Source organism: Halichoeres trimaculatus, unplaced genomic scaffold, assembly GCF_033239565.1.
Source record: "Halichoeres trimaculatus isolate MK-OKI-2021-1 unplaced genomic scaffold, fHalTri1.1 fHalTri1_scaffold_13, whole genome shotgun sequence".
In the NCBI taxonomy this organism is placed as follows: Eukaryota; Metazoa; Chordata; class Actinopteri; order Labriformes; family Labridae; genus Halichoeres; species Halichoeres trimaculatus.
In genome coordinates, this window is record NW_027437191.1 from 27,739,272 (window position 1) to 27,752,170 (window position 12,899).

General features: G+C 38.0%; 1 protein-coding gene across 1 annotated transcript; it reads right to left on the reverse strand.

Moving 5' to 3' along the window:
- Positions 1-9,386: 9,386 nt before the first annotated feature.
- arv1 (ARV1 homolog, fatty acid homeostasis modulator) lies at positions 9,387-12,688 on the reverse strand. The gene is made up of 5 exons (XM_074685174.1): positions 12,549-12,688; positions 12,148-12,267; positions 11,871-12,024; positions 11,540-11,764; positions 9,387-10,559 (listed from the first exon to the last, which is right to left on the reverse strand). Exons 1-5 carry the CDS (start codon positions 12,642-12,644, stop codon positions 10,435-10,437), a joined length of 720 nt encoding a protein of 239 aa, XP_074541275.1. The 5' UTR covers positions 12,645-12,688; the 3' UTR covers positions 9,387-10,434.
- Between the last annotated feature and the right edge of the window lie 211 nt (positions 12,689-12,899).

Consider the following 12,899-nt stretch of genomic DNA (forward strand, 5'->3'; position numbering starts at 1 on the left):
AAATGACACTTGATGACAACATTTATAGACATGCATGAAGCCTCCTTCAACTTAATGACAGATGTCATGTCATGCCACTTATCAAGGGGCTCGTTTACTAAATTAAAACAGCGGTCGATCTCTATCGTCTTCAAGATTTAGACAGCAGAGTTGTCCGGTAATCAGCGGCTTTGTTGCTTCTAGTGTCAACAAATCGATCTGCGGAATAAAGCTGATCCAAACCAGCACTCCTTGCTAACTAGCCAATGACTTTTGTCACTGTCTTATCGCCCTCTAGGGGTGTGGCATTGCATTACAGTTACTTTTATTTTTTTTTCTCCATATCACTGGCCTGGTTTGAAAAATCTACTACTGTAGTTCCTGGGAACCGAACCTTCTGGTTGAAAAACACCTTTTGGTATGAAAGGGTGTCCAAAAGTTAGATGGTTCCTATCACCAACTTGGGTCTTGTCGTAGCATTACCCGCAATCTCTGTAGATAATATGTTTGTATACTGATGTGTCAACATGGCAAAACAGACGTTAGACCATGCAAGTAACACAAGTTCTCATATTCTAGGTGCAAGCTTAACAAATCAACAATAAGCTCAGATAAAATGACTAATTTAGCCATTAAACATATATATATAACCAGCTTTCAAACTCTTACTCAAAATATACTCCTAGCAGTTAAACGTTGCCAGATTTGAGATACTCTGGTGTAATCTCACATTGTTTGCGCTCTGGCGCTGGAGAGCATGTTTGGAAAGTTCAGTTTTGGTGTAAGAGATGTGTTTACCTTGGTCCCTGTGGCCTTCAGATGCTGCTCGCAGAGCAAACACGGAGCTGTTAACCCGATATGAATGAATACAGGGTACTTTCTACTGCTTTGTATCCTCAACTGAACTTTTGATTAGCAATACATGCTGTGCTACATCTAGAATTGTACTTACAGACTCAAGACCAGCTTGGGCATCAGATAGATATATCAGCATTATTATTTTTTGTTGCTAAAACCAGACAGTACTAGTCTTTGTACCACAGCTGTTACTTCACACATGACACAAAACACCACACGAGAAGAGTTTCAGTCACGTTGTGTGTATGTCAGACACAAGCCAAAGAAAGTACAGCACTCGATATGAAATGTATTTGAAGTAAGGTGCTAAAAACAACCCAATCACCTGCTCTTGAATTGTTACTTTGTACTTAAAGGTTCATCATTACACCTGACGAATGTCTAGTTCATGAATGGAGTCGTACGCCAGCATAAACATGTTTTCTTTGTCCTCTGTAGGCGTGGCACTTAATTTGCATTGCAGTGATAGCTAAGTGTTTAGCTGTCTTAGAAAAACACACTCAGCTGACTGACACAAGGTTCAATTTCATTGTGTTCGTTAAAACCTGCTTTCACAGAGTGACGAGTGAACGTCTCGATAGCTTCATGTACTGTAAACACCTCCTGAAGGTTAAAGTTTGGAGCCTGTCATCACTTTCCAATCTATAATTACAGCAGACATTACAGGGGTGGAACTTTAAAGGAGCAGTTCCACATTCTAGGGCATTTTTTGAGCTGCATAATGCTACATGTTTTGCAGTTTAAATGGCCAGTTATGATTCCAAAGACATTCACAGTACTTTTTATTCTTGGGAGTATTAAATCATTCAGTAAGTCACAATTTAGATAAAGGTCTTAAGCTCCAGCAACTTAAAGACCACTTTGTTTAAATCCAAAAACTTTTCCCAATAAAAGATGTGATTCATGAGCTGTGAGAGGAACAGCTCTCATTATTTTCTCCAAAATAACTTGAGTTGAATGTTTTCTCTGTTCAGTAAACCTGCATCTGAATGCTACAGATACTTCCAGACAAATTCAGAGTCAGTTAAAAACACCCAGCTGCCACACTTAAAGCACATTGGCTCAAAAATGTAGCTGATTTAAAACCACTTAATTAAAAAAAAATAATCCTGACCCAAAATGTTTTTATTGGATGTCTACACAGTTAGTGCCTTTGTACAGCTTCAGGTGTCAGACCTGAGGCTCATCATCGAGGTGGAGACGAGGATTTAACACAAACTGTTTGAGTCGCTTGATGTGCACTTGGTTGTCAAAGCTGCTCTCCAGATCTCTCAGTACAATTCAGCAAATTCAATAAAAAGTTGCAAAAATATGTCAAAGTTTTATCTTGGTATTTCCTTTTTAACTCCTCTGTCAAAAGCATCCTTTTCTTCTCATTGAAGAGGATGCAGCTGTTGGGAGTGGTGCATTTTTGATGCTTCCTCCTCCTGAAACTCAAGTAGCGTCTTTGTTCAGAAAGAAACCGCGTTCTTCCTGAAGCTGCACACATCAAACATTTACCACGACGTGTAACAAAAATAACTCACTTATACTTCTTCACGTAGAGCAGCTTTGACTTCCAAAACTCGTACCAGCCTTAAAATCTGTCGTGTTACTCAAGCTTCACAGTGCACTTTACACTGCAGGTGTATCAGCGCTAATGTTGCACTCGATTGTGATTCCTCCTCCAAAACTACGACTACCTGATCCTCACTGAGCTCAAAACACAAGCGCACAGCTTCCTACAGTAACCCTACTGTAACCAAACCCAGCACAAGTTAGAAAGAACTGAAAACCAGCAGCTTGTAACAAATATTGGTCAAATGAGTGTTTTCTTCCTTCCTGTGATTATTGGATGTGTAATACGGTGATGTCATCTCAGGGTAACCTTGTGGCTCCTTCACCCTGGAGGGACTAAAAAAATATTTGATTGTAATGTGACACTGTGTGATTTGGTGGTGTTTTTTTATATTCACAAGAATAAGTGACCCAGTTTACACAGGTACTGAAGTAAATTTGATGGATGTATTTGTATCTTGTGTCGAGTTTTGGTGCCAGTCTCTTTGAATCAAACGTGAGAGTTTATCAGAAAAGGCGCCATTTTTACACCAAATTTAAACAACCCTGTGATGAAAATTCAGTTGTTGGAAAGGACAGAAAGATGTTTTTCCTCCTTAGAGCTAAGACATTTGTTTAGAGAACAGTACTTCATGTATTATTGCCCTCGCTTTAACAGTTGAATAAGGCACTTGGGAAGAAACAAGAAAAGTGAGATATTTGTTTACCAAAACTAGCAAATTCTGACACTTAAAAACAAATTTCCAAATTGATAAATGAGATTTCCTTACAAAGTGTCAGAGTGTGATAAATGTTCTGACAAATATTAATTTATATGTCATCAAAATGACTAAGTTTTCCTTTCAGGGTCTACTTTTTACAGAAGAGGATGAGAGCTACTAATAGAAAGAGAAATTTAAGTAAACTTTTTAATTCCTTATTCAGACTTTTTTTCAGATTTGAAGGGTTGAAGTCAGAATTTGGTCATTTTTCTAAGACCTCTGGCTTATATGTCCGAATTCTAAATTTATGACATTCCTACTTTAATCTCAGATTTCTAGGTTTTGTTTAAGACTTCACTTTAATGTCTGTTTTAATCGTAGAATCTTAACTTTTCTTCTACAAATTTTGATTTCAATCTTGGAATTATAATTTTTATTTTAAGAACTCTGAACATTTTTCCTCACAATTCCAGAGTAAAGTCGTGATCCTTATGTTCATTTACGGACTCCTGACTTCTATGGAAAAGTATTTGGGCCACTGGGGATTTTTATTATTATTTTGTTCTAATAATAATAATAATAATAATAATAATAATAATAATAATAATGGTAATAATAATAATAATAATAATGGTAATAATAATAATAATAATAATAATAATAATAATAATAATAATAATAACATTATTGTTGTTATTATATTATAGTATTATATTTTATAATAATTTTAATAACAATATAATAATAATAATAATAATAATAATAATAATAATAATAAATATTATTATTATTATTGTTATTATTATTATTATTAGAATTATTACTATTTATAAAATTGGAATTACCATTATTATAATTATTATTAGAATTCTGAGACTATTTCTTTTCTCAGTTTAATATTAAAAAATATATTTTGGACCTTATTTTTTACCCCATTGGCCCTAATAAAGTATGACTTATCTTATCTTATCTTATCTTTAATCCTCCTCTGTAGACTTCAATCCAAGAATTCCAGCTTTAATTTGAGAACTTTCTTACTCAGAGTTCTGTGAAGTCAATATTCTAATTTTCATTTGCAGAGTTATGACTTTAACCCAAAAAATATATGACTGAAACTGTACCTATTTGAAAATTCTGTCTTTAAGGTCAGAGTGAAAAAAAGAGACAAAGTCAATCCTCTTTTATGTTTTTAGTGGCATTTATCCTTTTCTGTAGTTTTGAGTCCTAAAACAAGCCAAAACAATAAAATCAGATTTTTTTTAAACAAAAATGAAATTGATTCTCATTAAGCTAACATATAAAAAAACAAGTTAAAATTTTGAAATGTGGATTTTATAAGAAAAACACGAGTCAGCCTTAGAAATGGTAAATCCTGAACATTAGACTCATTGTCCTCCTTTACTTCTGAAATTCCTGACCACAGCTGTTTATTTGGTTGCAACCTTGTATAAAAGAAATTTGAAAGACCGGATGAGGGAAATATCTGGTTTTGTTCTCATACTCTCTCAATCACAACTAATGTAGAAAAAAATTACATTAAATGGATCTTATGTTAAAAAATATGCAAAAGTTAAGAAAAGAAGTTGATGCAAACTGTTACCATCCATCATGACATGTTCTCTAATCCATGAATGACCATTCTACTGTTTCTTTGGACGGTTAATCTCAATCCTGTCATAGTTAATATGCTGGTATGTATTTAATAAAGCAGTTTCAATACTTGTCAGGTTTGAGTGATGGTTTTAATTCTTCTGAATAAAGTTTGGATGAATATATAAGCAGGTACCAGTGCTTGCAGTGACCTGAGTTATTTGTTTGGTTTGTTCCGCACAGCCTCACAGAGAACACAGTTAGAATAAATATTTGTTTAGGCACAAAAGCTGTTATCTTTCCTCTCAAATCCCTGCAAACCCTGATGAAAGTGAAAGCGACTCAGCTCCCTGAGACCAAACTGCAGTCTTTATCCTCTCCCCGCTGCCCTACTTCTTTCTCCCCTCTCTGAATGCGTCTCTCTCTGGCCTGCATTTAAATGCAGCGATCTGCATTTTGGTCTTGAGTAAAGCTGGCTGTTCTGCCGGTGCGGTTCTGCTTTAATTGATCATTACTGCAGCAGAATGTGCTGGCTTTGATGTAGCAGCTCCCCTCATGCTGCGAGCTTCAGATGAATTACTGATGATGATAACACTGTTTATATTTTCATACTGCGAGACCCGAATTAAATTCCCACAAACCTCTGTGAAAGTGAGGAAGTGGGTCACGCTGCAATCGATTCAGCTCTGGATGTTTTCTGAAGATTTTTGAATCTCTGCTTCCTGAATTATGAGTCAGGCTGAGTGTGTAACAGTGAGAAATACTGAGTGTTTTTACACATCTGTGACCTATTTGGAGATATATAAGTAAAACTGTAGCTTTAACAGCAAATCTGCCCCTCAGATCAGTAAACACTCCTCTGAACACACACTTTGGGCATCATTCGAAGCTTCTGTTTTCTTCCTCCTCTGCTCAGTGCTCGGGTCTCGTGCTGCCTCTCTGAGCGTCTGTTGGGGGATTAAAGCAGATTAACATAATCTTGATTGAGAGAGTAAATCCAAGGTGTGCATCACTCTCTCCGCGGGGAGTTCAGGGACAGATTTTCACATCAGAGCTGAACTGTGAGGTCGAAAGGCTGTATGCAGGCTGAACTAGCTGAGACACTGGTGGTGTTATCTTTACATGATCTCTGTCTGCAGACACCAGTTGCTGGATGTTGTTGGTATAGCTTTTGCACTTCAGCACTTGCTTCTTTCAAGGCCCTGTGAAGGCTTCAGTAGTTGTCTTGAAATAGTCTCACTTTTATGTATCTTCCTGTTCACACTCCACAATTTAAAATGAGATTATTGGCACCAAAAGTGGTTATTTCTAAATGCTATATCTCAGTATCTGTGCTTGAATAACAGTGACGGATAATTTCTGACAAAGGCAGCACAGTCATTCTGCCATTGAGTGCAAAATAAAACACAAAAAAGTTCTCCTTGAGTTTATGGTTCGTTTTTTGATAAATTAACAAAAGTACAAAAGAAGAAGGTAAAATACAACAAACAACCGTCTGAGTTTTTTGTTTGTTTGTTTGTTTGTTTTTTAAATAAACTGAAGTGCAAAATAAAACAGTTTAACTGTTAATTCTCCCTAGTTCTTTATATTGTCTGAACCATAGACTGTATATAGAGTGAACAGCGTGGCTCCATCATTTACCACTGTAGGGTTTTGAAGCCAAAATACCACCGTCACAAGCGCAGCCATTGGCAGTCAGAGTCTGCGCAGTAGAGACTGTGAGAAATTCTGGGAGAATCTGAGTGGAGCCCGTTGACAAAAATAATAAACATTTTTTCTTTAGAGAGTCTAATCTCTCTCCCGACATAAAACTAAGTTTTTAACCTCTTAAAACTACTGAAAACATTTTTTTTTCTGAAAAAAAGTGGACTCGAATACAAGACAGCCAAATGATATCTTTACTTCACCACAGCAATTGACGTGAGAAACATTTTTGAGAGGTGTATTAATTTTTTAAAGTTTGATCATAGCCCATCTGGAATGACTGGGGAGCGGGATTTTTTTTAACCTATACAGCTGCCGCCCACCAAGGGGGCCAGTTTTTGTGGCAACTTCACTTTGAGCCGAGCAAGATGACGTCCATTGTTTTTTTTACAGTCTATGGTCTGAACAGGACATGATGCACATTTGCAGTGGTGTCAAACTGCAATCGGGGCTGCCACATAGAGACAAACAACCATTCATGCACACACTCACACCAATTCAGTTAACCTGGTGAGCATGTTTTTGGACTGTGGGAGGAAGCCAGAGTACCTGGAGAGAACCCACGCATGCACGGGGAGAACATTCAAACTCCACACAGAAAGGCCCTCGACCAAGGTGGGCCTTTTTTTGAACCAGTGACCTTCTTGCTGTGAGGCTGCAGCGCTAACGGTCGCGCCACCGTGCAGCCCTCTGCGGTAACTTTGGTTGATAAAATGAAGAGTGAGGTTACCTTAGCTCTGCCTCGTGAGGTTGTAGTCGGTAGATGCGCACTGTAGTTTAACAGCTCACAGCTCTGGCGGTGTTGTTTATCTCAGCTAATCGTACAGGGAGTGTGAACTGACTTCAGGTTGGATTTACCCTCCAGCTTCAGACTTTGGGCAACAAAACTGGTTCTGACCCAATAAACGGCTGAGTGCTGACTGTTAGCATGGTAATCTGATTAGCCTGACTCAGGTCAAACCTCTGCATACCTCAAGCTCACATTTTTTTGTTTTTAGATACTCTCTCAAGGGTTTGTTGAAGCCGATTTTGACCAAGAGGAACTATGTCAGCAGGTTATGAAAACATTACTAATATGTCTGTATGTTCATTGAGAAATTTGACATTTACAAAGACAGAACAGGAAAGATGGGAGATCTGCTTTTGGAGATCAGGGCAGTAAAGAAATCATTAAACAGAATTTGCAGATTAGGGAAAGACTTCTGAAATTTGCCCCAGAAATCTATGTTTAATAATAATTTCTAAGCAATTGGTGACTTAAAGTGTTCTTAAACCATATAAACATCATGAATAAAATGTGAAACTTTCAAGATAAACTTTGACAAATGGAGCCTTAAAGAGTGATTTAGAAGAAAACACTAACACAGGAGTCAGAAGTCACAGGGAGGAGAAGAGAAGTGGCTCCACTCTGAACTTAAACTATAATTTTGATCCCTTAGATGCAAAAGCAAAACAAAACAATTATCCGTTGGCATGTTTTGGTCAGGCTGATTTGAACATGTCTTTGTTTCAAGCCTCCAAAGACCCAGACCACATCTCTCTGCAAAAACTGGAGCAAAGATCCACCCAGGGTGAGGACACCCAACCAAGCATTCCTCACTCCTGTGCTGTCTCCTAAACTATTCACGGTCCTGTAACAACACGCAGCCACGCGCCGAGTCAGCGAACACACAAACCAGGAGAAAAACACACCCACACAAAGTCAAATCACGACACACGTTTGAGTATTTTTCTGAAAAATAAAGCATTTTATTCCCTCATTTCACAGTTTTAGGAGCACATACTGTAACATTTACACACTGTGTGTCTCTCTGCAGCTCGAGACAAACCCGCTCTTCAGGTTCAATTTATGTCATCTATCACGGAGGTATGAGCAGCTGCCAGATTATAGGTTTGTCTATGGGTGGAAGCCAGAGCTGTTGCAACAGTTTTTCTTTTACAGTATCTGCAACATCAGAAGAATGTACACAGATGCAGAAAACACACTGGCTGCTATCGCTTGTTTAGTTATCACAGAATATTTAGCAAAACAAAAAGTGAAAAACATGATATGTATTCAACAGTATGGTACTGAAAAAAACAAGGAAGAAAGTTTTAGACATTTTGAAAATATGAACTTTAAAGCTCCTGTGAGAAACTTTTTGTCTCGATTTTGGCGCCCCCTGTGGACAAAGTGGTGCTTTCAAATCTGTATTGTTTTTAAAATCATCAGTCTTTCTGATCATCTTGTTAGCTTTTGTTAGCCACAGAGGGGCATCACTATAGATTAAAGTTTGTTTCATGACCAGGTGAAGACTTGGCACAGGAGCTTTAATTTTAAGGAGTGAGATGCTGAAACTTTAACTGGTTTTAACCCCTGTGTTGCAAAGAGTGGCAGTCTTATCTGGATTTCATGGAGTGAAAAAAAAACACAAGATAGAATTTCACCCTAAACACTGTGTTCAGACTTCATGGCAGCAGATTGTGTCACTTTAAATTTGATGCCTCCATGCATCTGTTTTAAATCACATTGGTGTTATTTGGGGGGGATATTGTTGCGTGATCTCGTGAGGTGAGTCCTCTGTCAGCAGCTGGTTTTGTTCAGAAAGAATTCTCCCCTCGCCTCGTCACGTGTTCAGCCTCTCAACAGTTTAAAATAATACTGGCTAAAACCCCCCGAGGCTGGTGCAGGTTCCTCTGTCCCTTCACACTGTAGGAAATCAGAGGGAATAAATTCCTCTCATTCCTCGGACTCTGGGTCTGTTTGGGATGTTTGTTTTGCTTTGTTTACTAGGAATCACAATTAAGGGTCCTTAATGGATACTCAATGAAAGATTTAAAAAAAGCTGTGTCATCCTGGGTCAAATTAATACTTATTTCTGGCAGTGAGTGATTTCACTACCTTCAGTTAAAATGGTGAGAACAACATGATGAGTAAAGAAAAAAGAAAAAAAAAATTCAACTGTCTACAGCTGTCAAGAATTGATGAATTATAATTAAGCAAATTACTTCTTAGCTGTTTAGGAAATGAAAATATCCTGCGTCTAGTCTTTCAAATAAATTATATTTCTTGCTTTGTCTGAGTTCAAAGTCAAAATCAGAAAAACTCGCTCAATTTGTGACATCACAAGTTGGTAGTCCTCTTTAAAATGGCAACTTCGTCATTTTAAAAATAGTAACATAACTGTTTTTTATTTCTGGTGTGGTAACAGTGAAGGAGGCTTCTTGAGTGCTGGGTTCTGGAATGCTTCAGGAATCATGTAAAGCTGCTACAAAACTATCAGAGGGACAACATTAAGCCTTAAAATGAGCATTATGACCCCTCTTTAAAACAATAACTAGGCTTCATAAGAAGACCCTGAATCAGTACCTTTGTGACATCACAAGTTGGTTAACCCCCCTTAAAGGGGCATATTTTGCTTTTTAAAAAGACTAACGCTGTTTTTTTCTTACATGGCAACAATTAAGGAGGCTTCTGGAAAGCTGGGTTCTGGAATGCTTTGAAGGGCTGGATGTAAATCATGTAAAGCCACTACAGAGCTGTGAGAGCAACAATAAAAAGAATTAAAATGAAAACACCCAGGCTTTATTTTTATGAGAGCTTGAGTTTTTTTAAGCATCTCTCTGATGAGTTTAGCAGTGTTAAGAGTGTGTGTCAGCCTCTGTCTAAACACAGATGTAGATTTTGATAAATCACCTCTGGTTAGTCAGTCTTAGAGAAGGAGTGAGGGTGTCTCCAGGTAAAGAGTCAAAGAATAAATCAGTTCATGTTGTGGCTCCTCTCTGGGCCTATTTTTCTGAAGTGGAGTGATCAAATTGGATTAGATTCCTGTGGACTCCAAACAAGAAAGATAAATGTCTTCTTAAAAGCAACAAAATAAAGATCATCTTCTTCCAGAATGAAGAAAGAACATCTTCTCTATAATGAGAATAAAACAAATGAACAAAAACGTTTCTTCCGAGGCTTCCCTCTTCTTCCTTAAATGTGCAAAAGCTCCAACTTGGCGTCATCTCTGGCTCAAGCTTACATCACCGATCTGATGTTGCTCTCAGTCTGTTGAGTAAATCATTCAAAAGTCAGCACATCCTGGATGCATGGAAGATTCTCACAGGCCCGGGCCACACAGGTCTCTGACAGCAGGCCTAAACACACGGCCATCAGCGAGAGGCGTCTGCTGCTGTTCAGGATCACTGGAGATGAGAGGAAGAGGAGTGTTGGAAAAGGAGAAGAAAACTAGACCCTTTTCATTTCTGTATGTTTCTCTAAAGAGACCCTTTGTTCAAGTATAAGGCAGTCAAAAAGCTTAATTCATTCCTTTGTCCCTTTGTTGCACTTGGCATCAGTGAAACACTAATTTGTTCCTCATTTCAGTGACGTGCAGAAACTCCTCATCAGAACAATAGAGAGTTAATCACTTGACAACATGTCACTGTTCCCGGCTCACGGGCTTGTTGCCAAAGACAGTGAGTACATTTATGTTCCCAAAGCTGTGGCTAAATGCTTTACAATGCATGTTATGTAAGGGATTTATTTTTTAGGTCTATGAGTTCATGTAGTCAGGAACCAGAGAGATGAAGGACATGTTTTTCAGACAAAGAAGCTGATTTTCAAAGCTGATCTCATTGGTTTCATCAAAGAAGATGGGACTTTGACATTTCTGAACTGTCAACTGTTTAATCTTTATCTTAAGGTCTGCAATAAGGGTCAGGGTCAGATATCCTTCCTCTCTTTTACACCCAGCAGAGGAGGGGGAATTATCTGAATAATCGCTCCAAAATTTGTTGTAATGATTTAGTTCTGCTAAAAATGTCCTTAAAATGAGTGGTTTTTGTGTACAGGTGTTGCTGTGAGATTTGTTATTATGCAGTCATGTCCTTGAAAGAATCTTCAATAAATGCATTTTCTTCTTGGGGGATTTTCATCAGCAAAGTGTAAAATCAGTCTTGTGGATTTGTGCCACAGTTATTTATTAAAGAGCTTAAAAGTTTTAATATAATCTTAAGCTGCTTCAAAGTCCACAATAATAGAAGATTTAGGTAAAATAAGGTCATTGTGTGGCATAATTTTCCTTCACCCTGCATTTTGTGAAGTAGCCTTTTAAATCTTTGTTTCTATGTTGTTTTATGGAGGATATTGTCAAACATCAAACAGATTAGAGATGTTCTCTCACCTCTGATAGCCTGAGAGTTTGAAGTAAGCACAAACAGCTTAATGAGACCGAGGCACAGCGGAGAGTAGTCGTGCTCCCAGATCACAGCAGGTATGAGGAGGACTTTCCCGTAACAGGACAGAAGCAGGGCTCTGAGGAGGAGGCTCAACTCAAGGGTGCCACCCTGGAGGAGACCAACCACCACCCAAAGGAAGCACAGCACACCTCCGCAGAACGCTGACAGCTCTGAGGGATCAACAGACAGACAGACACACAACAATAATATTACGATACATAGATTTAGCAGTAGATGATAAGTTGGTAAATCAAGAGTCTTGAGTATACGTCTTACCAAGGGCAGCCAATCCAAACATGTTGTAGAAGTCCCATTCCTTGGTGTACCGGATGATGTCAGCAGGGTCACTGCTTTGCTCTGAGCCATGAAGTAAAGACCACCTGAGATACGCCTCACACAGTAGGCAGAAAACACACAACTTCCAGTGGATCTGCACAAAAGGAGAAAACACATGAAGAAGAAATATGTGCATGCACAATACCAATCCCATACCATTTATAATAATAATCAACTGTCATTTGTATAGACAGTCAGAACAGTAGATACCACTTACGTTCAGGCTTGTGTTGAATAAAATATGTCTGAAGGCCTGAGTCTTACACAGCAAAGCATCAATGAGAATGATAACAGGGTCATACTCAATGTACTTGTCCACTGGCTTCTGGCAAGACTTCTGGAGACAACACACACAAACACAAAAGTTATAAAAACACTGCATGTGTACACATAGCATGTAGCCCTGATGAAACGGCAACATAAATTGTTTAATCCTAAAAAAAATATATAAAATGTAAAAAAAAAAAAAAAGGTTCACCTTTCTATCATCAAAAAATAGCAGGAAAAGAAAGAGAAGCATTTAGGTAGGTGACAATTTAGCAATCAGCAACCCATACTAGCTAGCAACTTTAACAATCACTTAAACTTCTCAAATCTAGGGAAAAATATTCAACTCACACATATTGTAATCTTCAGGATCCCGTTGCTGTAATCCCTGTGCAATTCCGTTGCTTTTTCATTACATTCAATACATCTAAACTCCTTCATACCCATTCTTCAACCTGTCAACCGCTACAAGATGTTAGCATTAGGAGGAATCACAGCGGAAGCAAAACACGGATCCATATTCCTCACCTTTCAAAATAAAATCATGTGCTCTGGCAACCTGACTTCTGAAGCTCAGAATATCGTGTTTTCAAGTTGGATATGTTGTGAACAAACTTGTAACTGTGTATTTTTCTTTGATATCAACGGCTTTAGATGGACATCTAAAAAAATAGATACGTTTTTGTTGACTTACTTATTTAA